We start from the raw sequence: 26,559 nt of genomic DNA on the forward strand, positions 1-26,559 counted from the left end.
TGCCGTGGGCTGGGCACCCACCTCCCTGTCTGAGGAAGGGGCTGGAGGCGGCAGGCACGCTCCCCAGGCTCCGTCTGTGCTCTGCATCCCCAGGAGACACCACGGGGCTGGGCTGATGCTGGTGCGTTTGCCTCGTCATCACCTTGTCACCCACCTTGCTGCTATGGATGGTCCCCAGCCCTGACCCGAGCTAATCCCAGCTCCCTCTTTGTGGAGTCACAGTATCACAGTATGTTTGGGATTGGAAGGGACCTCAAAAGATCATCTAGTCCAATCCCCCGAGTCACATTTGATAAAGTCCTGGAACAACAGCAGCCACTTGTCCCGTCACTCCTGGTCCTGCTCCCTTTCAGTTTGGCACTGCTGTTCGTGGGACAACCCTCCTGTGGTCACACGCTCATCAGGTTAAATTACTCAGTTAGTGACTACATTCATTAGTCAGATATTCACACATCGTGGTGAAGAAAATGAGGCCGACTGCTGCAGTGACTGCTTTATTGCTCAGTCTGTTAAAAGAAAGCTGCTTCCCTTTTGCTTCTCCCCAAAAAGCTGAATAATCTAAAGGTCAAAAGGATGTCTCAGCATGAATCAGCCAGGAGACATATATCTAAGATGAAAGGGATTGTCAGTCCAATTAACAACCTGGGTTCCTGTAGCAGCAGGAATTTTACGTATAAAATATACTCTATTCAATGTTTCATCTCCGAGCCCGGGTCTCTCTGGAAGCCTTTCTTCTCGAGTATTTTTCCCCATCTCCCTGCTGTCCCAGACATCCCTCAGTTGGTAGAAGCTGTTCTGAAACCAAGAGTGTAAATTCTCTTTTTTCTCTTCTTCCCCAGAGACAGTCTGTCTCTTTTTTTGAGGTTAATTAAAACTACCAGATTTTCACATTGCAGCTCCCTTCCCAGGTCAGAGGGAGGCAGCTGAGCATGTTGGGCTGTAGCAGAGAGCCAGGCCCTGGGTTTCAGATCATAAACAGGGCATGAGCTGAGCAGCCAGGAGATGAACCTCCCTTCCTCTGCCTGGGGATGGGGCTCCGAGCTGTTGGTTGTTCTCGGAGCCGCTCTGCACATCACCGCCTGCCCGGAAAGGGAGGTCACAGAGCTTTGGCTGCATGGAAAGACACTATGGGTTGATTCACGCATAGCAGGGGAATATGCACTGTGGAAGCTATAAGGGGTGAGTAAATGTTGTTGGATGCATACATGAGGCTGTATGAACCCCATCTTTGTGACCATCCATCAGGCATCTGCTGCTCCAGGGGTGCGCAGTGCCAAGATGCCCATGGTCCCCAACATGCCCACGGTCCCCTCCATGCCCAGGACCTGCGGCTCCTCTGCCCCACTGCAGCTGGTCTCTGCCACCAGCAGAAAGAAACGGCGGTCTGGAAAAAGGGTTTGCTCAGAGCGGGTTAAAGTCAGCACGTTACACCACGTGTAACAACTTCTCAGTGGAAATGAAGATGAGCTGTTAATGCTCTGTGTTGGTGCCGGTTCCTCAGGGACGCACGGGGCACCCGCATTAATACCCTATTAGCACATTAGGATTCATGTGGGCACAAGGGAGTCTGCACCAAAGGAAAGAATAGTGATGAGGCCATTATTTTGTTGGACTTTCTGGAAACACCAGCATCCCCCAGGCAGAATTAGCACAGGCAGCAGCAGTGTTGTGGGCAGGCCAGGAGGACTCGGTGAACCCCTGGGACCTCGAAGCACCCAAACTGCTGCTCTTACCCTCTGAATCCCAGTCCGATGGGAGGTGGGAAACCACTCCAGCGCTGCTGTGGTTGTGCAAGGAGGCTGCTCCCTGGACAGGGATGGCTTGTAGGAGAGAGGGACTTGACACTACATTTGCATTGAGGCCAATATCCCATCCTGATAGCAGCACCTGATGTCCCAGAGGAACACAGGGAATACACAAAGCAAGTAAGTCCTGGCCAAGTGGACAAGGTTTTCCTCTTCCTCTGCCAAAAGAGTAACACAGCAGCATTCAAACCCAGAGGGCTGCACTGTATTTTAAGCTCATCCCAATTCACTCAGGGGAGCCATCAGACTGTACACAACAGGCTGGTTCCCCAGCCATGGGAAGGTGGGAAGGATGCAGAAATGCCATGCTGGTGGAGGAAAGCCCCCCTTGCCTTGCTCTCTGATACCCTCGTCTGGCTGAATCTGGAAGCTCAGCCTCCCAATGGACAGGACAAATCCATCTCAAATGGGTCCTCCGCAGCTTTTAGGACAAATGGGTGGGTTTGGGACCATGAGTGCCTAAACCGTCAACGGGTGAGGGGCGGAGGGGACATGGAATGTCCTGGGAGATGTGCCTGTGGGTAGATGGGGACTCCGTTTCTTCTCAGCAGCACACAGGGATCAGTGCTGAGCAGGCAGGCTCCTTCTGCAGCCCGTGGCCAAGAAATGGAGCCGCAGCTGCGCTTTGGGAAAATACATCCCCATATCAGAAGGAGAAGAGCAAGAAGACAAAATACTCTTAGAAAGGGATGTACAGCTCAGGCAGTTGCTCCATCGGGCAGCTATAGAGTGCTAAGCTAAGGGGAATTCACAGCAAATAAAAAACCAAACAAACCAGAATTTAAAAACATGTTTGCTTCCTTCAACGTTATCCAGCAAGTGGTTTCCTACCAAAAGTAACCTTGGAGATGCAGCCGTCAGGTTGACACGGCATCACGCCGCTCAGCCCTGCGGTCCCCAGCTGTGCCGTGGTGATGCTGCTCTGGTACATTCTGTAATTGCTAACAGTGCTCTACAGCTTGCAGCCGCCCCAGGAATCAATGCTTAAATAAGCACAGGGAAGTCTTAGCTAATGAAATGGGTGTTCATTTCTGTTCTGGGGACGGGCTTGTTCTCTTGTTCCTGGGGGTAAAACCAGAACCATGGGCTTCCCCTGAGGTTTCAGGGCATTTGCCCCAGGAAAGCTGCTTTGCTGTCAGCCTCGCTGCGACTGCTTTATCTCCTTTGTCAACCCCACTGCCTTTGTTCGTCTCACTGGTGCCATGTTTTGCCCACCCCTTTTTGAGCAATCCTTTTGGCTGGGAAAAACACACCTTAGCTGCTGGGAGGCCAAGAGGTGGAGATTGTCCTACGCACACAGAAAGAAGCACTGATGAGGCTTCAGGACTTGGCATGAGCATCTTGTGGGCTAATGGTCCCCTCTCCCTGCAGGACCCAAGAAGAGAGGGGAGGCTGCAGGCACAGTCAGGGCTTCGGGTGGCAGAAGAAGTGGTGTGTTTGTTTGCAGCAGGATGAAAACAACACTCTTTGAAAGCTTTCCAGGGACTTGCCCTGCTGGTGTATCTTTATTAAGGGTGTCAGCTTTGGAGCTCTTCTGGCATCCTTGGGTGCCACCACATGATCTGGCTCCCATCAGCAAGAAAATCCTCTCCTGTGAAGTTCCTCTGTTGGATCGGTGCAATGACTGTCCCTTTTCAGTCCACCTCCCTGACCCTAGAAAAAGCATCTTTTCCCCCTGCTTCCCTCCTTCAAGCCCCCATCTAGGGGCTGTGTTTCTCTTCTCTATCCCAGCCCAGTGTAGATACAGGTCACTATGCTCAGCATCATGTGGTAGAGAAGCTTCAGCCTCTGGCTGGCACCTTTCAGCCGTGCCAAGACTGCTGCAAACTTGCCATCCTAGTCCCCATTGCTGTCAGCAGTGAGTTCTGAGCATCTTGCTCTGGACCTGCTCCCTCCATGCCCACGGAGGTCCCGGTTTGCCCTTCCAGCCCCCAGCTGGGACAGACCTTTTTGCTCAGCAAATCTGAGCCCTCTCTGTTCATAACAAGCCTGGCTCTTCTGCATTTGGGGCTTGCTAATCCCTCCTGCCATCAAGCACACTCCACAAATAGCACCAAGGCACCGCCGAGCGCACTCTCAACAGCAACAGGTGCCATCCTGGAGCCGCCGCAGCCGACCAGGCTGCCCGGAGCCCCCAGGCCCCAGCCGCTTGGCAAACACAGGGTAATTTCTCATGCCGTTATCCTGTGGCTCGTTGCCAGGGGCACCTGGGATGCATCAAAGGCTGAGGTGCAGGTGGCAACACAGGAGGACAAGAAAGGGCTCCCCCTCCTCCACTTGTCCCACCAAAAATCACATTGGGACCAGTTAACCCCAGGGCGGGGGTGTCCGTGTGGCACGAGGGCTCCGTTGCCAAGGGGGATTTCCAGATTCCCATCCAGAGTTTGCACAGGGACCAGTGCGAAGCACTAAACTGCAGCCGCAGGATGGAGAGCTGGAAGTGCCATTCAACTCTGGTTAACCACAATTTGGGGATCAAGGAGGCAGATTCCATCAAAACCATATTTTTCTCAAAAAATCCCACGTCATTTCTGATGACGCTTTCATAGGGGTATCTCTGAAACATTACAAACTTCGTTTTGGTTTGACGCATTCATTTTGCTTTGGTTTTGATCATAGAACTGAAAAATTTAATTTCCTCTTCATTTGCTTTGTCCCCGAACGCACTCGTCCAGATGATGCTGAGGGCGGTCTCATTTTTCCCCTCCCCCTCCTTTGTTATTTAAAAAACCCCACAAAAAACAAACCACAAAGCTTCTCCAGCTGCAGGAGTGTAGAACAGTCCGTGGGTCAGTGCACTCCACTTAGCGTTGGAACAGGGAAGGTTAAGAATGTGGCAATGGGGATGTGACTTATTTGTTTTTTTGAAAGGAAACATCTGAAATGATTTTTCAATGATAACAAACATTCCCTGTAAAACAAACAATCAACCAAAACCGAAACAAACAAATCAAAACCTTCCCAAAACCCTACCTTTGCAAGCTTGATGCTCGTTGTGCAAGTGCTTTCTGGTTCTGCAATTTTTGCATGTTTCTTGCAAGAGTCAGCAGCCGATGCTCCGGCTGGACTTGCACCCCAGTCAGGGTGTGCGGGATGCAAAGGGGAATGTGCTGTTCCCCAAAGCAGGACAATGCTGTATTTATTCTCTGCCCTGGGAACGCTGGCACCAGGAGCGAAATGCAGCTCTCATATAGCCCAGTCCCCATGACTGCACCCGTGCAGCGCCATTGAAAAGGCTGCGGAGGGCAGAGCAAGTGGCCAGGATGTGTCTGACCCAATGCAGGTGTCTCCAGCCGAGCTACTCCAAGGCGCTTTTGTAATCTTGGTAGAAAAATAGCCTGTCTAGAGAGACAGTTTACCCTAGCGCAGGACAGTCATCATTTCCTGATGTTTAGCTGACCTCTGCTTAACCAGGGCATACACTGAGATGATGCTTGCTACCCCGGGATGTCTCCTCTGCCAGACCTTTATTCTCCTACTTACCTGCTCTTGCCTATTTAGATCTTGAGCCTTGCAGGACCAGCCCCTTTCCTGCATGGCTGAGGTGATAACCAGAGCTGTGGAGCTCCCTGATTCGGTTGCTGGGTTGCTATTGCCATTGCAAACACAGTTAATAGTCACCCGCACCCCTGGATGCCCATACAAGCCTTTCCTTTGGCTTGGGTGGGCTTTGGATGAGGATTAACTCTTAAAAACACTGGCTCCCCATGCAGGCTGAAGTCAAGACTAGCAGCAAAGTAGTTAATGGTTAACAACAGCATTAGATATTTCTCTACTCTTTCCATTTCCAGTCACAACAGTCTTTAGAGAAGCAGCTTCAATAAAACAGCCTGGTGTTTGTAATGCCCAGATATATTTTGCTGTTTTTTGGTGTTTTGGGTTTTTTTTTCGTTTTAATTACCATAATTTCCATTTCTGTAACACCCCTTCTTCCTGTTTTTCCCTTCCTGCTGTCAGATGACAGCCTGGTCTGTGCAGATTCACATTTTCATTATGAATTTCACTGACAGACACATATAGAAAGAACAGCAAATAACCCAGCCCCCATTACTTCCTCAACTGATGAGTCAAAACCATTCCCCTCAGCATCAGGATTCTGCAATCGAAAGGTGACCCCTTTTATCAATTTCCATGGAGACCAAACAGGGGGTTTAAATGTTCTCCCATAATAATCACAATTACGGTAAATTACCAGCACAAAGTTATTTAATCCAACATTTGCTGGGATTTGTGCCTATAGAACTGAAAGCAAATGTGCCTGGGAGACCCAGCAATCAGGTCCTGCCTGGAGAGGCAGCGCGGTGCCAGCGGGGGCTGCTGGGGCTGCCACATGAGGTTTGGGGGTAAAATCGGTGCCGTGGCAGCCGTGCCCTTCGGGGCGGTGTCAGGACAGGGGAGCAAGACCAGGGAAAGGGACACGTCCTCCAGAAGGCAGATAAGGGAGGGAAGGTACTTGCTGCTTATGCCCAGCTGTGTGATTTTAAAAAGGTGCTAAGAGCTGGGGGACCATTGAACAAGGGGATGTGGCTGCGACTGGGAGGGACCACGGGTCGGTTTGGGAACCGAGCCACCCTTGTGGGCATGGTCCTCTCAATCCTCCTCCGTCCCACAGGAAAATCCGTGCGCAGAAGCAACAGGGCACTGCAGGAATGTGTCCTACAAGGATTGATGGGGACTGGGAGCTCTGCTTACACAGCAGCTAACGACCCTAAAAGTTGCAGCTGGAGCAAACAAACATTTCTTTCCTCCTGTTTTGCCGCTGGCCGCATGTGAAAAGCCCCTAACTTCTCTATAGCCTCTGCTATTTGGCAGGTAGCAGGAAAGCGTGGAGCTTTTTATTAACCTGTTTACATCTGCAAGTCAGGAGGTGCCTCATCCGCTGCAAGAGGTGACAGTGCCAGAGCCTGGGATGAACAAACAGGTCAGAAAACAAGGAGCACAGAGTGAACCTGCTGCTCGGTGTGGGTGAAAGGGGTCGTTTGATTCCTGGAAGGATTAAACTGACTTGTAAAATAGCCCCATTCAGACAGCAGCATTTGTGAGTGCTGACATCCCAGCTTAACGAGGTTCTTTACCAGCCATTTGAGAAAACAATTGTACATGCCGCTCTCAAGAGGTTTAAGTTGCCATAATTCATGTTCATACCTCTAACCATGAAAGGATGAAGAAAAGGTTTATTGCAGTTATGTGCTGCAATAATCTCCTCGTGGCTCTTTTATCTGGATTGCTTTAAAGCTTTAGGAACTTTAAAAAGATATTTGGACATGTTCTGGGATGTCTGGAGGCAATGGGGCTGCGTGTACTCTTGGCAAATAAGGTTCACAATTTATCCAGACCCAAAACCCAGGGCTGACCCCAGAACTCAGTAAATCCAGATACAAAGTCTGGGAGATGGAGAATCGGGGCACTCCAGGCCCTCCAATATTTTCAATTGGGATGATTGTCTAATCACGAATTCTGTTGGAAATGCGCGGTTTTGATTATATTGTTGTTTGGGGACCAAATTCTTCTTTTGACAACTGCTTCCGAAAAGCTGTGGTGTCACTGCCACCCCGCCTGTATCACTGGGAGAACAGCTGTGGAGTGAGAGGAGGAGCGGAGGAGCCTTCTGCTCTGTCACCAGCCTGGTGTTTGGGCACAGAACCAGCCCTTGGGACCACACGCTGCCACGTGGGAGTCTCCACATTCCTCTGTTGCCATCCTGTGAAACCCTTGGGAGACTTAGGACCCTCTTTCATCTGTCTTTTTTTTCCTCCTCCTTGATTTCTCTGATCTCTCTCCCTCCTGCTCCGCTCCACAGCTCCCGCAGGACTGATACATACGTGGGCTGCCTTGCTGCTGCTCAGCTCCTCTCTCGCCTTGTCCCACAGCCCCATTCCCAGTGCCCAGAGACATTGCAACCCGTTACCCATCAGCAAGCATCATGGAGAGGCCCTGCAAGCTGCCCTGGTGCACTTTGTGTTTTGATTTCCCCTGGCTGTTCTGCCTGCATTCAGCCTCTCCCAACAGCCCCCAACACCCACAGGCCCTTTCTGCTCCCGCCGTCCAGGTGCAGCCCCTTCCTCTGCCGCCGCTCGATAAACAGCATAAAAACGAAGAGTGGGATGAGGAGGACTTTTCATTCTTTATTTGTAAGAACAATTTGTTCGGTGAGCAGAACAGAGCTCTCACAATCACAATGGTGCTCTGGCCGAGTGCTGCACACAAAGACCCCCCCAAGCAAGCGCTGCCTGTGGAGCGTCACCCACCTCCACTGCTCAGCCTGGGCTTTGCTGAGATGGAGACATTGTTGTGTACTGTCCCCAGCAGCCGTTCGTTCCCCACATGATAGGAGTGCTCATTGCTAACACTGATCTGCCTTCGGACACATCTCTGTGTCTGCACCTTTCCTGCGCCCCACATGCTTTGCAATGAGGGGGAGAGCAGCTGCACAGCTGCTGGGGACACCGGGCATTGCCAGAGGTCCTGGCTGCTCCGCTGGTGGGTGCAGACCCCTGACAAACTGTGCACGGGACCCCTGACAAACTGTGCACGGGACCCCTGACAAACTCTGCACGGCTGAATTAACAAACAGGCTCGTTCTGTGCCTGACTATGAGAAAGAAAGACAGGGAGCAGCAGTAATCAGGGAGCCAAAGAGATTCCTGGAGGAGGAAAGAGGAGCACAGATCAAGTGGCAGAGCCTGACCGGTACACAATGAGCAGCAAGTACTTGAAGAGCATCCCTAGGAATAATGGAATGAAGTTTTCGGAAGGAAATACAGGTAGAATACTGATAGCAGGTCCTGACTTAGACTACAGGGCAATCTCCCAAAGGACAGCACAACAACCCTGGTGTCGGTGCATTTAAAAATAGACCCAGCACACCACTGCTAAATGTAATGCATGGAACAAGCCTGAAGGGTCATAGGCAGATGGATTTGCAATAAATCTCTTCCAACTCTTCCAACCCTGCAAGGAAGCAATAAGCAGTAAACAGGTCACTGCTTTTGGGCCATGCTGGCAAATCACCAGACCAAGGGTATCCCTTTCATTGACTGCAACCTGGTCTCACACGTGAGAGGATTTGTGAGAGAAAGAGCTACAATGATCTCATGTGTGTCTCTAACCTGAAAACTAATCCCAAGGGCAGTGTTTCTGTGACTAGAGCCATCCAGAAATCTTCTGAGGAACAGGTTTTCGTTGGGAAATATTTCCATCCTGTGTGGTGGTACACAGGTCTGGACAAAGCCTTGGTGGGGCATCTTGGAGGGAAGGGTAAGGGAGAAACCAGGCTTTCCATAAAACAGGACAGCTGACAACGAGTGGATGCTGCCAGCGGGCCAGTATTATAGCAAAATGGGTAGAAACAGCCAAGGCTGAGCATGAGCCGTTACAGCACAGCTACAGCGTTATCTAGAGAGGCTCATGTTTGCCGGTCTCAAACTGGTGGTGCTAAATGGGTCTGCATGAGGGTGTCTCTTCTGGACAGAGCAGAAAAGGCTGCCAGGTATTAAACCTCTGTGTACACACTGCTGGGAGCTTGCCTGGCTGGAAATTTGGCCTCCTGTGAGTGTCCAAAGCTGGGATGTACACATAGTAAGTTTGCTTCATTACAGCTGGGAACACACGACCTGGGCAAGCAACTTGCACAGACACACATACCCTGCACAAGCACGGGTGCGAAGAAAATCTAGCTAGAGGGGCTCTGCAGAGCTTATGCAGCCCTACAGCTGTCCTGCTGTCCTTCCCAACAAAGGTTTGCTCTGCCTCTTCTTAATTCTGGAAAGATCAAAGTTGCGCACTCAACCCAGGCAAAGTATTTCTGGTTTAAGCGCAGCGGTTTCCTCCTGCCCCACGTGCACACGCCATGTGCACAGATCCAGCCCCCCCAGCGCACACCGGCCCCACATCCATTGCACAGACACAGCACACGCTCCCCCACTCCGTCCTCTCAGCTGCGGATCTTTGTGGGGAAGGTGCTGTTTTAGCAGCTTTGCATCAAGCAGCAAGAAAATAAATAAATAAATACAATTGCACATGAGGAATGGGGGTTTGCAGCTGGAAGCCCAAGAGAGAGGGTCTGAGATGGGGCTCCTGGCACAGTTTGGTACCGACTCGTCTGCCCAAATCTCCCGGAGCAGCTCGGTGATCAGTGACCTGCAGCTGCCCAGCTGGGCACGGCGGTCGGCGGCTGGGACACCACCTGCAACCAAGAAGTGCACATTTTCCTGTTGGTTTTGAATCAGTTTTACCTAATATTTTCTGCCTGAGCCCGCTGTCACTCCCTCCGTCTGTCTCTTTCTCTTCTTAATGAGTTTTTTACACGGCTGAGTGTGCAGCCAGCCAGCACGCTCATTTCCACAGCTACCGGAGAGGGACGGATGCTCTACAATATTTTGGGGCTCAAGTGTTAAAACTTGGCTTCCAAGTGTGGCTGGTCATGCCAGTGTGTGACTGCTTGCAAGTAAAAGGATTGCCACATTCAAGCCTTTCTCCTGCCTGAAGTGCAGGCATTACAGTTTCAGATTTGTAGGCATATGGAGCAAACAAAGGCCCTGTTACATCTGCGCTGTGCAATGTCAGCCCCATCTAGCAACAGCTCTGCACTGGGCAGCACAGTTGAATACTGGGCAGGATTTGCCCTGTGCTATTATAATCTGCTTGTTTGTGAGGGTCCGGGCCCCACATGCAGTACACATAGGCCTAGAGAGAAAAAGAGGTAGACCAAGAAGACACCAGAAGGAGAAACAAGCACAGAATAAATCAAAGCAATCTTCCACGCTCCTTCCCTCTCAGTCCTGGTCAGGTTCTCATTCTGTCTGGAGCATGTCCCGCCGCTCTTCACCTGACCACAAGGCATGGACCTTGCCATGCCGCTTCCAAACCAGCCACCGGAGATGGCCACGTGGTCCTGATACCCCCTTCCCTTTTTAAAGTGCTTTCCAAGGATGCTGTGCCAGGGAGACCCCTCTGCACCTTTTGTGATGATTCGGACATTCCCCTCCTTCAGTTCACAGGGCTCCTGTAGCTTCTTCCCAGAGCCAGTCTGGTATGCAGTGACTCCCGCAAAGTGCCTCTCCTAGTGCCGGCCCCCCAGCTGTGTCCTCCGAGGCTAGCAGAGCCTTTCCTGGTCCTCTGGTTATCCTCCATCAGCTTCTCCTTCAGGTGATGCACGATGGGCTATGGGTTGGGATGAAGACATCTGCCAAGGCAATCACTTCCCACAGCATCCCCGGGCTCAGAGAAGCAGGGCCATGCTCCTAACTCGACCTCTTCAGAGCCCTCATGAGCTCAGGATGGTGAGGAAGAGAGGTCAGCCCTTCAGCTCTCAACCATTCCTGGACACCCTGGGATCTCTGTGGGACAGAGAAGGAAAGGAAAAAATGGTCAGTTTAGCATTGTAGAGACTGGGGCAGAGGGGGGATTCAGACGTGATGATTCTCCTGCAGTAGCTACCAAAAAGCAAAACTTCTTTGCGTGAAATAATTGGAATAAACAGATGCATCTCTACAGATACACTCAGGTCAGCTGTCCGAAAGATAACAACACATTTCCTTCTGGTTTTAATATCTGTGAATCTACAAAAGGGAAGAAACAGGGCATTTTCTTGATTGTCAGGAAACCTGAAGGACAGACATGTTAGATGGAAAAATGAGAAATCAATCTTGAGATAAAGGAACAAGTATGGGATATGCCTGTGCTTTCATTTATTTTAAGGTTATATTTTAATAAGTGCATGTCAAAGATTATGGTCTGTGCTTGTGCGGGAAGAAAGCAGCATTTAAAACCAGAAAGCCAAAGCTCGTATCTGTTCTTTGGGAACACAACGTCTCCCTCTGAGGCATCCTGGGTATCCAAGATGTAGTTGTATTTCTTGTGCAAGTCAAAGATGAAGTTCCAGCATGCGAGAGATGGTTTGCAGTGTCAGGTGCCGATGTCTCTTTCAAAAGACTGCTCACAACACACACAGCCCAACTCTGTGCTGCACTTTATTTCCAAGGATGCTACTTTGCACAAAAGAAGGAAGAAGAGTCTTCCCCCTCTTGTGTTTCCTCCTCCTAAAAACCCCCCTGGACCGCAATTCCTTCTGCTGGTGCAGGCTGTGCAGTGGGGTGTGGGCTGGGCTGGTGATCATTACCACCGAGCCGATGAGAAACTGATTCGCTAAATCAGCTGGATTTAGATGATCTGGACATGTTAATTGCTACTGTTTAGTTCTGTACATGGATCGCTGTGGGGTCTCAGAACCTGGGGGCATCACCACCGTAGCCCAGAAATCTTACGGATCAGAAGCTCTTTAGAAAATCCCTGAGATTTTCCACAAGGAATAACAGCAGCTCCACAACTCCAGCAGCTTTCACAGACAACAGCCCTACAGTCATTCAGCATGGCAGCGAGGACCGATGGTTTAACCAGGGAGGAATGCTATACCCAAATATGAAGTAACAACAACGAAACCAGTGACTTTCTGCAATGTGGTATGCTAAGCATGCTGGAGTTTTTCCAGAATAAAACTAGAATCTCTGAGTGAAGCTTCTCTGCCCTTTTTCATCAGCTTGAAACCAAAGGGCTCTTCTTTGGCTATCCTATAGATGGAGCTTGTAAGCTTACAAGGAAATCTGAACTGTGCTGTAAGCTTCCAGGGCAAAGCCACTGCTATAGAGTTCAAATGGGAAGGAGGAGGGAATTCTCCAAACAAACTGCATGTCTGCATTGAGGAGACAAAGCCGTGAAGCAGAGCAAGGTTATGTTTCTGATTCTGCATCCCTCAGCCACTGTGATTTAATTGCCTCCTTTCCTAATTGGGAAGAGCTTTGCTCTGAAATGGTGCTACTATAACCACCCTCATCCCTCACAGGCCAGTCCTGAGGTCCTGACTTAGCTCTTCCTAGGAACCCAAAAGAAGTCAATGTTTCTTCATATCTGGATATTTAATGACATGACTACTATAATAGTGACTTTCTGGTATTCCAAATCAAAGCCACGCACGAGAGTTTTGACAGGAGACAGAAGTGCCATGTCCTCTTCCTGCTGCCTTATTGGATGAGCTTCACGTTCAAGCTCTGGTTTCTATGGCAATAGTCAGAGTTTTGCTTCATGACTGGTAAACTCTGCCTCTCCCCACCAGTAAACGTATAGGCTGCTAGTGAGAGCAAAACGGGTGGGAAAACTGGGGCCGTGCTCCCTTAGCTCCCATTTCATCTTCACGGGGCCACCTCCCAACCAAGAGTGCGGACAGGGAGGAACCTCCGAGCTGCCACCGGTCCCAGGTTCAGCCTGGGCTGCTGAACCCCATGTCTGGAGCTCAGAGCAGACATCTGTCCCCAGAGCTGTACAGTGTGGATGTGGGAACCATTTCATGCACCCGGCTGGGGTCCATTGGGGCTGGGAGCATGGAGAATGGTTTTATTTCTCCTGTTGATGATAGCTGTGGCTGGACCCTTGGATAAGAAGTAGAAAGGGAAGGACTGTGGTTCCCTGGTTTCTGAGGTTCTCCTGCTGCCTCCCACCTCTGCCAACATGGGGGAGGCTGAGAGATTGGTAAAGAATGGCCTCAGCTTTTTGGAAAAAAGCAAGAAAGTGTGAGCTTAGTTCCCTGGGACACCCGTGGCCCTGTCCTGCTTTGTGGCACCTCCAGGCTGCCTGGTGGTTCACACGGAGCTCATTTCAACTCGCTGGCTTTAAAGCCATTATGCTACACATGGCTGCATCTCACTGTGTTAAAACCAAGCCACTCAGAGCAAACGCGTGCTATTAAAAAAGAAAGTCACTTATGAACAATGAAGAGACTGGCCAGATGCCAGCAGAAGAGGGGTGTAAATCAGCTTGTCTCCACTGGTTTTAATGGAGCAAGGCTGACGGGCTCTGAGGCCACTGGGCTCTCCAGCTTCCCAAAGAGCAGCCACCAGAAATCCAGGCCCTCCTTGCCCAAGTGTCTTTAAACAGCAAGGTTGTTTGCGAGGGGAAATACCCACTTCTTGTCTTCTTTTGCTTAAATCTGCAGGCTGGAGGCAGAGCAGAGCAGAGAGGCCAGTACCGTTTTAACAACCAGACTTTCATGTCTAGCTTTTAGGAGACAAGGTGGGAAAACGTAGAAAAGCAAGTGGGCAAGGATCAACACCCTGCATGCCGCCAGTACAGAACACCTACACCAACTGCTTGTGCCCTCTCAGAGGAGAAGAGCGCAGCCAGCATTCCCACCTCTCCTCCAGCCCTCAGCACCAGTTGAAAGGGTAGGTCCTCCACATGCCCTGTCATCTAGGACCACCCATTCCTCAAGACATGAAGATACCACTGCCTTGCTCTCCATCATCATCAGCAACACAAGCCAAATGGTCAGATTCATCTCCATATGACTCTCCTGGAACAGGCTATGGGACCAATCACTTTACAGAAGAGCACTGGTTTATTCTTGTTTCACCAATGACCCACTATACGGACTTCTTCAAGACCCAAACTGTAGCGAAGGTGCAGCTCATTTGCATCAGCATAATGATAGTGAAATCCATGGAGTTGTTCTCCATTGTCACCACAGTATCCAGAGCAAACCCTGGCCTACTGTTCAGTAACACAGTGCTGAGCCCAAGTACTTTTGCTCTTGTTCCGGTGTAAATCAGCAGCAACATTCTGAAGTCAAGGGAGCCTAACTTTCCTTTACACTGCCATTACAGCGCTGACGTCAGTGGAGTGATTTCAGATTTATGTTAGTGTCATTGAGAAAGGAATTAGACCTAATGATTTACACCACTGTAAAACGAATGTGCAAGGAGAACTGGGTTTGCAGCACACAGTCCCGTCCAGACACTGATGGAATACAGGGCCAGCAACCCAAATAACGGCGTAATCTGAAGAATCCTTATTTATGGTCTTCAAATGTGTGCGCGCACGTAGGAAGGAGGTTTGGAAGATGGCAATTAAAATAAACAGCAGATCACTTCCCCTAAACATCTGCCTCATAAAAGCAGAAAATCAGATGTTGCCCTGGAACGCATGCTATTTGCTGCTCCGAGTAACACAGAGGGAGCACAGCTTGCCTGACCTCTTCCAACGTTTCCTCTGCCCTGAGATCTGAATTCCTCGGGGTTCACAAGTCAAAATATAATATTCAAAACAGAAGTCAGCTGAAGAAACCTCGCAGCCTCTGTTCCCGACCGGTGCCTGTTCACCTGTGGGAAGTCTGGATTTGCTCACCAGACAAACATCATCGTGAGAGGACGGACCACCCGTATCCCACAAAGCAAGGGATGTGTGAAGACAGGCTACACACATTCATCTTGCTATCTATGTAGACAGCTGAACATCACTAATTTACATTCCTTTATTCTGTTTCAGTACAGCCCTAGAAAAGGAGGAACACTAATGATGAGATCACTTTTGGTCATTGGTCATAATACACACCAGGATCAACGGCAGCCATTCTGCAGGGTGAAGATTTGATGAGAAAGTAAAAATGACCCTTTCAGTCAATGGGAATTGACTATTGCCCACATGGTCACAGTGGGACTTAAAAATGCCTCCTAAGGGACATTTCCTAGGGGGTCAAGGAAGGGATGAAGACGGAAAAAATTCCCTCTTTGGCCCTAAACTGCAAGTTGCCAGTAGATTGTTTTAGTCATTTTCCAAGTGTTCTTTGAAATCTTAGATTTGCTTCACTTAATTTGAGGCATCTGAGCTAGAGAAATGGACATCCTCAGACCGACGTAGCTATCTGCAAGGCAGCTGAGCAGATATTCCCCAAAGCATCAATGGGATTGGGGGGGAACAAGGGCAGAACAAAACAGGGTTTCACTCTACAGCCTCCATGCACTCCAGGCAAAGACAGCCTTGCATTGCACAGTTTCTGCATCTATTAATAAACGGGGGTCTTCCAATCTAGTAAAGATTGGCAGAGGTTGTCTACAGATTCTCCCCTCTTTCCTTTCCTGCCTCTTCAATCTCTCATTAGAAACTCTTGGTGTCTTATCATGTTTCAGCAACCTGTCATCTACCATTTGCCAACAATTCTTTCTGTAATCTTCAAGTAGCATATATTAGAAGTGCAGGGTGTAAAAAGAATCCTAGGGTACAACAACGTTAAATGAACCACCAGTTACTTCTTCACAGATCCAGGTAAAAAAAGCACCAGTTAATATGTGCTAAGAAGCCGGGGTGTAACATAAAGACACAAGGAACATCAAAATGTACCGATCCCAGAGTTAGGCTACTTCATGACCATACTTACTTAAGAAATGAAAAATTCACATCTCAGCCCTTTCAGTTTGCTGTAACTCAAACCTGTGCTTTAGGCATCTCTGTACTTGGCTGTACGAGGCCATCTCTGGGTGACACATGGCGATGCTGCTTGTTTTGTTGCAGGGCTCTGACACAGCATCTTCCCTCCAGAGTTCATCCACGACTCCGAGGTACAAGTCACAGCCTTGGGAATGCCTGTCAGCGCCTCTCAACACCTTGTGACGTACCCATCAGCTCAGGGGTGGTATTTCTTCCCTGTCATTCTCCCACTAGTTTGTGCTTGTTTTATATCCCTTCCCCATGAGCTCTCCTGTGGGCAGGGATCCAGCAGCCAATGCAACAAAGCCAAACTTTAACACAATTCCCAGTTAGTGTCAGTTCTCACCACATGTCCAACCTGCTACCCACTAGCCAGGCACCAATTTAACTCCATACCTCCACTTGTTGGTTGTGGTATCAAACTCCTCTGAAGTCCTATGTCCTCTTTGTCTTTAATCACCAGCTGAAGAACACAGATCTCCCACCACCAGGATATCTGCCAGGCTCTTGGTGAAGATCATCAGCTCTTAAATTGATGCAGATGGCAGTCCCATCACTAAATTCCAAATCTGGATCTTCATTTACTTTGCCGAGAAATAATGTCCCAAGCAAATTCTAGGGTTGAAGGACTTCTCCTTTTCCTGACAGAGGATCATCAAAGTAGCTCTGGAAAGCAGCCAGAATGGGAACAGCTGCAAAGCAACAGGCTATTAAAAGCTGTCTCATTTCTCTCTCATTTGCTTGCCCCAGCTTTTCTGAGGGGCTTGTTTATTTCTTCCTCTTCTTCTTTTTTTTTTTTTTTTCTTTTTAATTTTTGGGAAGTAGGAAGGACTTTATTTGCTTTGCCTTTTTTTAATCATTGAGCAGATTGGAGGTGGTTCCCAACAGAGCAACAATTATCTTTGAAACTATTACTCTAAACTGTAAAATCCTGCAGTCCCCCAGTGGGGAATCTTGACTGTCAGAGAGCTGGGAGCCTTGTGTAATGCTTTACTGGGGTTTTATGGGTTTTGGCAAATAATTTTTTTCCTTCTTGTGTTTTTTCTGACAATAGAGAAATGTTCTAGGGCATGTGCTGCCATTGTGCACTCAACTCTTTGCAGGTGATAAGACTTTATCTAAGTGTTGCAGCTGTGACTATCAGGGCAAGTAGGACTGTAGAAAGGGAAGATGCTTTCTGAAGCCTTGATGGAAGCGGTTTACTCTGAAATGTGAGCTACTGCCTGTGCACATGATGCAAGTGTAAAATACCCTGTATGTGGGATCTCACTATGCTCTCGAGGTACAGAAACACAGTTTCATGGCTACATGAAAAACCACATCCTTTCAATGCTCTGCAAATCTGAAATTATGAGAGATGAGTGTGCTGTTATAACCCGTCCTGGCTGCTCATGGCTTGGACTGGTGTACTCTTCACTGGGTAAAAAACCTTTTGGATAGCCAGACCCAAAGAGTTGTGGTCCCTCAATGACTCCAGTGAGATCTTTCCAGGAACAGCCTTTAATAGTGAGACCCCTGAGCTGGAAGACAGGGATGGGGAGCAGACTGAAGAATAATCCAAGGGGAAATGGTAGGTGACCTGTGACACCACTCAGACTCACACAAGCCAGAAGGGATCCACCCAGGGGTTCTGAGGGAGCTGGTGGAGCTGCTCACCAAGCCACTTTCAATGATTTGTCAGCAGTCTTGGCTAATCAAGGAGGTCCCAGTTGACTGGAAGTTGGCAAATGTGACACCCAAATACAAGAAGGGCTGGAAGGAGGATCTGGGGAATTACAGGCCTGTCAGTCTGACCTTGGTGCTGGGAAGGTCATGGAACAGATCATCCTGAGGATGGGTTTATGAAAGACAGGTCCTGCTTGAACAACCTGATCTCCTATGACAAGGTGACCTGCTTAGTGGATGAGGGAAAGGCTGTGGATGTTGTGTACCTGGACTTTAGTAAAGCCTTTGACACTGTATCCCCCAGCATTCTCCTGGAGAAGCTGCAGCTCGTGGCTTGGATGGGTGTACTCCCAATTCAGGGACCCAATCCACAACCAGCGACCCAGCTGGAGATAAGGGAATGGGGAAGAAGGTCAAAATCCCTGCTTCTCATTCACTGGCAAACATCCAAACCAGCTGTCCTGTGGTTGCTTGGACCACAGAATCTCTCTTTTTAGAGAAATTTGGTGCATTTTCTACATGTATACACCCGTAACTCACAGACAGCTACCCACACTGTTCTAACCTAAATTCTGCCTCCTTGAACCGAGCATTTCCAGGATGGCTGTCAGCCTGGAACAAGGTAGAACTCAGGCCAGCTGAAACTGGGCATTACCGTCTCCCCCTTTGGAAACACAGAGACTCACGTTCTCATTTGCACTTTGCTGTGAGCTTTTGTGATGCTGCTGAGGTTCCCTCGAGACTCTTCCTGGGAGGACAAGGCAGCAAGAGAGTGCGAGACACAGCGGACGTCCTCCCTCCATCTCTCACGTGCAGCTCTGCGCCGTCTCTCCCGCAGGCGCTGTTCCCATGTGAGGATCCAGTGTGGATGATCTCTGATCCCAAGGGCACGAGAGGAACGGCCTCAGATGTGGGAAATGGTTTACAACCGAGTCCTTTATCCTCAGGCAGCCTGTGAACCCCACGCTAGCCCCAGGGGCTAGGCAGAGTGCAGGGAGGCTGAACAAGAGCCTTCCACCACAATTACTATAATTGCTGTGCCCTGCTGAGCATCCACATGCTGGGAGCTGGTGGGCACTGGCGTTTCCTTTCCTGCTGGGAAGGAGCAGAGCCTGGCGGAGACTCGCTGGAGAAGGACACGGGTGGTTTGTGTCCATCACACTGCAATGCTCCTGCCTCTCAGCCTGTCCCCACACTGCTCTTTCTCCTGCCTCAACTAAAGCCAGAGTGTGATGTGCATTGGGCGCTGACACCACGAGATGCTGGAAAGGGCCTGAAGTGAGGCCAGATGGAGGAAATGACTCTTGTGACCCTCCTTGAGAAGAAAGGAGGGGCTCCTGCCTGCAGGTGTGGCACTGTGGTCCCACTGTGGTCCCACTGGCAGCCAGGAGGCAGGAGGAATGGAAGTCATTAGCCTGTTCATGTCAACAGAAAACCACTATTTCCCTCATTTTCAAAATGGTGCATTTCATCCACTGATCTTGAAGCAGTTGGGAATCAAGTTATATCTCTCCCACCCAGCAGATCATGGGTTAGGATCTGACCAGGGTTGCTTAGTGAGCCAAAGCCACTAGTATCCAGGTCTGGTTTCCAAACCTCCAATCTTTAGCCAACTCTCTGCACAGTTCTGACATCCCCTGGCAAACATGTGAGCTAACACTAATGCTAGTTTATGATTAACATGACTAATGAGGTAATGCAGATAACTACTTTAGACTCAGAGACATAGTGGAAGCCATTTCAGCACAAATAAAATTCTTTATTCAGATAAATCCCTTCCTTTCCCTTAGAAGAACATATTCTCCAGAGCTGCGTAGTACCCACCTGCTTGACTTCTTGTCATTGGGATGTGGCAAAGAGGACGAGGGGCAGGGCAGGAGCTGTGAGAGGTGACCATGGGAGAAATTCAGATCTTGCAATTTCAAATCATTCCATCACGTTACACAAATTCATATTTGGTGAGAGGATTCAGGCCATGGAACATCTCAAAAGCAGCTGTTCCTAAATATGACTTTGGGGATATATTTTTGTTTTTAAGCATCACAGCTTGGGAAGGAAAGAGGAAGAAATCACCAGTTTCTGTTCTGTTCCCATCCTGCTGGTGGGGAACCTCACCCAGAGGTGTGGAAATATTTCCGGGGCTGCTCAGGACAGATCGGGTTTGTTCAGAGGCTCAGGGGGCCTTTTAGCCTGATGAAATGGAAGCTTCTCTGATGTACGGGAATCAAAGTAGAAAGAGAAACCGATGAAATGTTAACGCTGCAGCAGGGCAGGAAATGCTCTCTTCTCTCAGGAGTGGTTACGGTGCTCGTAAAGGTCAGGGTTTCTTTTTTAGAGCCTTAGGTTTTGACAACATTTGATGTGGTGAGGCATTGCTGCTGCCACGTGGAAGTAAGAGATATGCTGGTGCCCCTTGGGGTAGGCGGTGGCGGCCTGAAGACTTGAAGCTGGCACGAACGTTAATGGCTCAGAAGGGAGCAGGCAACGAGAACAGGGGAAAGCAAACAAAAGAGGGAGAAGAAAGAAAAGCCACAGGTTTTAAAGTTTTTCTCATCCAGACTTAGGGGGCCCGTACAGTTTGCCAACACTCGGGGAAAGGCTGTTACATAAATGTGATTCAGCACAAAGAAACCATCTGAAGACAGGGAGTGGTTCTCCACTGGTGGCAGCAGTGGCTCTGGCTAACAGAGTGTGGAAATAACACAAACGCAGTATAAACAACATGGCCACCCTCTTCACAGCCCTTCTCCATAGCCGTGCTGCACAGTGACTGTCCCACGGGACACGGTGGCTCTGGGGAAGGTGGAGGTGGCACTAACACTCCCTGAGCTGGCACCTTCCCTGTGCGTTACAAAAGGATGTGAATGTGGCAGAGCCGTGCAGAGCACAGCCCTGAAACCAGACCTGAGGCAGGTGGGTCCCCACATGATGCTGTTTCCCACCTAAGAACAAGCGCAAAGTCTTATTTCCCAGACTGAGCAGCGTGTTATGCCCCTCAGACATTCTCCCCATAGGCTATTTCATAACTGCTCACACGCCTCAGTGCAGAGCATCTCTTGGCTCCTTCCCATCCCCTCACAGCACTTAATCTAATAAAGATCTAACCTATTTTTCACCTTACACAAGAGCAACCTAAAAGCAAATACATTCATTTCACACTATGTATGCTGGAGTCACACAAACAACTTGAAGGAGAGTCTAAGTGGCAATTATTGGCAATCACGGTTATATCATTGGTGTTTGGAGAATGCTGCTCTTAGGAGGTCTTGTGGCTCTATCATCCCATTAAATCAGTGGCAACTACATTAGAAATACATAACTGTGTGGGCAGGGAGAGAGATGGAGCCCTAGCCATCCTTTAGTTCTCCCTTGTGCAACTAATCTCCAGTAACTTTTTCAAAAGCATCTCTGGAGCTTAAGTCACACTTTCAAAATTGCCTTGGCTAATCGCTCACTCCTGGATAAGTTATTACTTGATGAATGAGCGCACCCTCAGCAAGTCTGCAGGTGACACCAAGTTAAGTGGTGCAGGTGACACACCTGAAGGACAGGGTGCCATCCAGAGAAACCTGCTCATGGCAAGGGTTGGACTGGATGAGCTTTGAATGTCCCTTCCAACCCAAACTATTTTATGATTCTATGAAAGTCCTGACTCTTTTCTCTTATCCTGCTCGCCCACATCACATGGCGGAATTCAGAGGTTTGTGCCAGGGCTGACAGGGCTAAACTTGTGCAGAAAACACTCAGCCTCACCACGGCCAAGTCCACACTACGCTCTGGTTTCCTTCATCACAGCAAAGCCCCAGCCAGCCGAGCAGCGCTGGCACGGCGGGTGCTGCACGGGGCCGATGGTATCGCGGGCAGACACAGAGCAAACAGCATCAAGGCAGCGGCAGCCAGGAATCCACGGGTGGAGCGGGCATCGCACCTGGGTAAATACAACCCCTGCAAGAAGGCCTGTTTTCTCAGAGCCTGGCTTTGAGCTGGTGATTGCACCACAGCAGCCCTCAGGGGCTGTTCTGCTTTGCTCTCTAGCAAGCACCTTCTTCAGTGAGTGAGCAAATGGTTGGCATCTGCCACGGAGATATAAAAAGACTTTCCTGCGAGGTGGAGCTCGACTTGTTGATGATCTCATGGTTTCAGTCACGGTGACCTGCTGCACTTGCTGGGTGCACCCCTTCCTCCAGCGCCCTTGCCCTTGTCCTCCTCCATCAGCAGCTACTTCTCTCTTCATCTGAGCCCTCAGACAGGCGGGCTGGCTTTGCCAAACCCATCCTTTACAGTCCAAATCTCACTTGCACACAACACAACAACCTCCTGGTCCCCAGAAAGGGGGCTGGAAATGATACAACCCTTGCAGAGGTTGACCAAAGGAGAGGAAAAGCCCAGCGAAACCTCCCCAAGAACATGCAGAAATGGCAGCGGCAGAATGTGAAAGGGACACTGGGTTCTCATTTCAGTTATTTATTTATTGTAATTTCCCTGCTCTTTAGGAAGGGCTGAATCTTACCTCGCAGCATCGTGACCCTGCAGCAATTGCAGGCTGTGCTGTGAGACCCAGCTGTAACCAGAAACCTCATTTAAAAATGGAAGGTCCTAAGACCTGCAGGAGTGACAGCCCTGGTATTTACGAGGGGTTTGAGCAGCTCATCTACAGCCCTCTGATGGCCTGATATGGAAGGGCTTTCAGGTTTTTTGTACTTTAAATCAGTTGCGTGGTTATGACAACACTGAAATCTGAAGGTCTCCAGCTTCTTATTGGAGAGTGCCCAGCAGCTGTATAATGTTGTTTCCTTCACATGTGACTCTGTGATACAAGGGCTCTCTGCAATGGCCAGAGGACAGAGCAGCACTCAGGATCGCAGGAGTTACCAACTATGTGCTAAAATGGCCAATAGATAACCCGTGGTGTGTAATGAAAGAGTGGTTTCTGTGGCACAGAAATCCATCCAGAGGGAGTCCATGTGGAAACTGTAACTGAGCTTTTCATAAATTACTGGAAGTCAAATGTTAACAACTTCCATGTAAGGAAAGATAAAAGGCGTAGCAGGTGAGATGCACACATATATTCAGCTCTATTATTCTCGCCTCAAAAACCTGTCCAGCCAGCCCTTTAATCACTCAACAGCTCATCTCTAAATTGTCTCTATTATTAACAATAAAGAGCTTGTTATTTGCATCACCATCCGTTGCAGCAGCTGCAGATGAGGATGCCTGAAGTGAGAGGCCCCGGGATGCCTCTGCTGCCCTCCTTGAACAGAGATGCTCCAGAGGAAGGATTGAAACCATAATTGTGAGCAAAGGGGTAAACCGAAGGGGACCCAGGCATAGGAAACAGGGTCCCTCTGGGGTGCCCCAGACCCTTCTGTCTAGAGAAGAGGTGGGCACCCCCTCGTCCTGCACAGGGCAAACAGCATGAAAACCTTTCAGTTGACTTCTGACCACAATACACACATCCCTATGTTTACACTAAAGCAGAAAAATCCTCCAAAAATGCACAAAATTACCCAAGCGATCTAGTTTCTATTAGTCACTTTACTTGTAAAAAACAGTAACTGGAACTCCTGGCTATAATCACTGGGGATTTCCTCAGGCAAGGCCATAGCTTGGACCTGGCTTTGCTGGTGCTATAATTAGCTTGTATACGGAAAAGTACCCGTTAGCATTCATCAGCTTCTCTGGCCCAATTTACGTTGATGTTCATGATGCAATTGCCTCTTAGAGTCGACTTCTTGTATCACCTACAGAGAATGCGGCATCCCTGGATGAATCATGCAAGAAGCACGGGGGGAAGAAATAAAGGTCTCTGCAAACACAACCTCTTTTATCATTGGCTGAAGGAAGGAAATTTTAACATGTACGCAGAGTTAATGAGAACGGGAAGCTTTTGCAGGGGATGCAGTCACTTTTAGATTAGGCAGGATGACTCAAGACTAACTGATAAATATAACACAACATGGGCTTCTACTGCTACTAGGCAAGGGTTGCCCTCTTGGAGCAAAGGGTGGTGGTTTATCCTTTGGTGACCCAGCCCCATTCTCTCGCCCTGGGTGGCAAGGCGTAATGACCTAGTGGCAGTTGTCTTACAACCTCACAGTACTTTAGGTAAGCTCTGGCAAAGTAACAAAAGAGTTTAATTGTTAATGAAACTGGAGCAGGCTGAGGTTCAGCTTCCTGCTGCAGAAGCCAAGAAAGGACAATATCTGGCAGTTGTGAAGCATCTTCTCTCCAAACTCCGGGACACCGCTTGCAGAGACACTGTCCTTCCAGGCACCGCGCGCCTGGATGGCTCCGTTCTGCAGGCAAGTGCACCGAGATGTCAGATGAGTCACCGCCGCAGAGCGTGGACCTCAGTGCTCCCGGCTTCTAATCTGGGTCCTGCATCGTAGATGTTTGTCACTGCGGAACAGGGTGATATTTTCATGCTGTATTTCCTCCCGCAACCTCACATAAAAGCTTTTGCTTCGGAGTGGACTGAGGTCTTGAGGAATTATGTACAAAGCCTGGGTAAACTTTTTGGCACTACCGACTCACATGTGTTTCATTAACAGTGCGTTCTCTCCCCAGTGGCAATATAACCCAGATTGCTTTTCAGGGGTGGCTACAGATCCTGCAAACTGGGGGTATCTCCATGTTACTCCCACGGTGCCTTGCACAGAAGGACAACTCCATGGATGGACCATGGATGGTTTTGCACCTCTAATACAGCCAGGGTCCTGCCAGCTCCTGGTCGGGTTGGGCTCCCACCTCCCGCAGGAGGTCTGACTGTCCTTACCCCTCCGCACACTGTTGTCAGCCCATTCATCGCACTGACAAGTGTGCATGATGGACACACCAGGAGAAGTGAGCTACACTGCCCTGTCCCTTCCAAACCATAGCCACTGGCTGGCACACCTTGCATTGTAGAGACACCCCAAGATAATTAATAAAAGGCAAAACAAGAGCAGCAAAACTCCTGGAGTGCTGCTGATGCCGAAGCCCAAGCAGCATCCCTAGTGCCACCCAGGTACCCAACCCTTCCCACAGCTCTCCTGGGAAATCCCCTGCGCACCCCGCAGCTGCATCTCCCGCTTATCGCCAAGGTCATGGCCGCAGCGGGGCAGGGAGACGGCTGTCCTGATTTGTCTCCGTACCTGTCAGACACACTCACTGCAAAGGCGCGTGTGCTTGCAGAATGGCAGGAATGCCTGCTCCGTACCCTCCCGAATCGCGCCTCGGCAGGCGGCAGAGCGGCCTCTGAGAACGAACGAGCTGGGCTGTTCATTTGGGAGGAAATCATCGCCCTGCACAGAGCTCCAGCAACTCGGGAAGGAACCTGGGAGCTGAGAGGAAATAGTGAGTTATTGCTTTGTTTAATCCTGCCCTGCTCTAAGGATTAGGAGGGGACTTTCCACATGCATTGGCTTGTCTTGGTGTCTTCTACAAGGAAGAGGAGGAAACAGATGCTTCAGGAATGAACCAGTTTGTAGGACTCAAGTGCCCCAGTTCCAGAAGGGGAGAGATGGAAAATAAGCAAAATAAAGATGATATATTAAGATACGGACATCAGGCTGTTTTCATCTGTTGTCCATCACTGATTTTCTCTGAGTGTATCTATCTACAGATGGAGGCTCCTAATAGAAAACACATTTTTAAATGCTCTTTTAAAGCCACCTTCTAATTTTTTCAGCACTCAAGGACATCGGAGTTAAAAACCCAAGCTAACGCCAGCCAGAGAACAAGCGGGCACTACACGAGCATGTCTGCCCCACTTTCCAAATCAAGATGCTGCTATCCCCAGCTATGGCTTTTATTCAAAAAACAATGCATTTGGCAGGGACTCTTCTTGGCCATTTGGTTTGTGTTCCTTTGAATGACGCTCACAAGCATTTCATCCCACCCATAGGAGCTCTTTCTTAAAATAAATGCAAGCAGAGACTGCCACGTTTTCCACTTGACACCAGCAGAAGTCTGCTGGGGAATTCCAATTTTGCCAGGAAATAACTTGGCCCTGGGCTCCTGGGTGCTGGATGAAGCCCTGTGAGCTCTGCTTCATTCCTACACAGCATAGAGGGTTGTGTGGGTGCCTGACCCCGAAACCCCCAGAAGTTTTTTGTCCCTTCAGCCCTGCGCAGAGCCGAAGACCCAGAGTATGCTGCTGGGGATGGAGATGGTAAGAACCAGGTCTGTTCCCTTTCCACTGTCAGAGCACCTGCTTGGGTTGAACCTTCCTGACACATCGGGAGAGGCATTTCACCAACAGCAGGGGCTGCTTCTGCGCTCAGAGGCTTTATACGCTTCAATGCAGCGGGCAAAGCCTGCTGCCAGCACAGGAAAGACAATGTCTTCTGGTCCAGCAGCCACACAGGCTCCCACGTAGCCCTTGTTTGGCAAAACACAGTCCCTGTGCCAGGACATCTCTCTGCAGCCACTGTTGGGTCCAGCAGCTGCTGGCTCCTGCCTCCCACCTCCAGCTCTGAGCGAGCTCCCGTGTGGATCCCAGCAGAGGGCGATGGGGCAGCTCTGCCAGCACCGCTGCTTGGGGACCCCCCAACGTCCCAAGGAGATGGAGGGTAAGTCTTGTCAGAGGCCAGAGGCAGCTCAGGACGGAGGAGAGGAGAGGATGAAAGGTTTCTCCTTTCCCAGCTGTCACGGTAGGAAGGGCAGGACCGGTGGGCACGTTGGAGGGGTCACTGACAGCGATGCCAAAGGTGCAAGCCCTGTGCAATAGGAGGGTAAGATGCAGATCCAGGCAGCAAAGCACAGAGAGAAGAAAGCAGAGAGCTTTGCCTTGTGCAGCAGTTGCTCACAATGAACCAGCTCTTCTTCAGCATCTCCCACCCCCAGGAGAAACCGAA

At 49.7% G+C, this 26,559-nt stretch overlaps 1 protein-coding gene across 5 annotated transcripts in view; it reads right to left on the reverse strand.

Annotated features, from left to right (window-relative positions):
* ADRB2 (adrenoceptor beta 2) overlaps positions 1–26,559 on the reverse strand; it is a 61,816-nt gene that overhangs the window by 20,197 nt on the left and 15,060 nt on the right. The window contains exons 2-3 of one of the 5 annotated variants that reach the window (XR_014185215.1): positions 16,454–25,044; positions 7,911–11,142 (exon numbers count right to left, since the gene is read on the reverse strand). The exons of 1 other annotated variant lie outside the window; for it this stretch is intronic. Coding sequence is in view for 2 of the 4 variants with exons in the window: in XM_082063477.1 (XP_081919603.1) it covers positions 24,998–25,044 (47 nt within the window). In the remaining 2 variants the exon portion in view is untranslated. 3 more of the 5 variants (XR_014185216.1, XM_082063478.1, XM_082063477.1) reach the window with 3 other exon arrangements.

Source organism: Streptopelia decaocto (genome assembly GCF_964273445.1).
Source record: "Streptopelia decaocto genome assembly, chromosome: 12".
NCBI lineage: Eukaryota > Metazoa > Chordata > Aves > Columbiformes > Columbidae > Streptopelia > Streptopelia decaocto.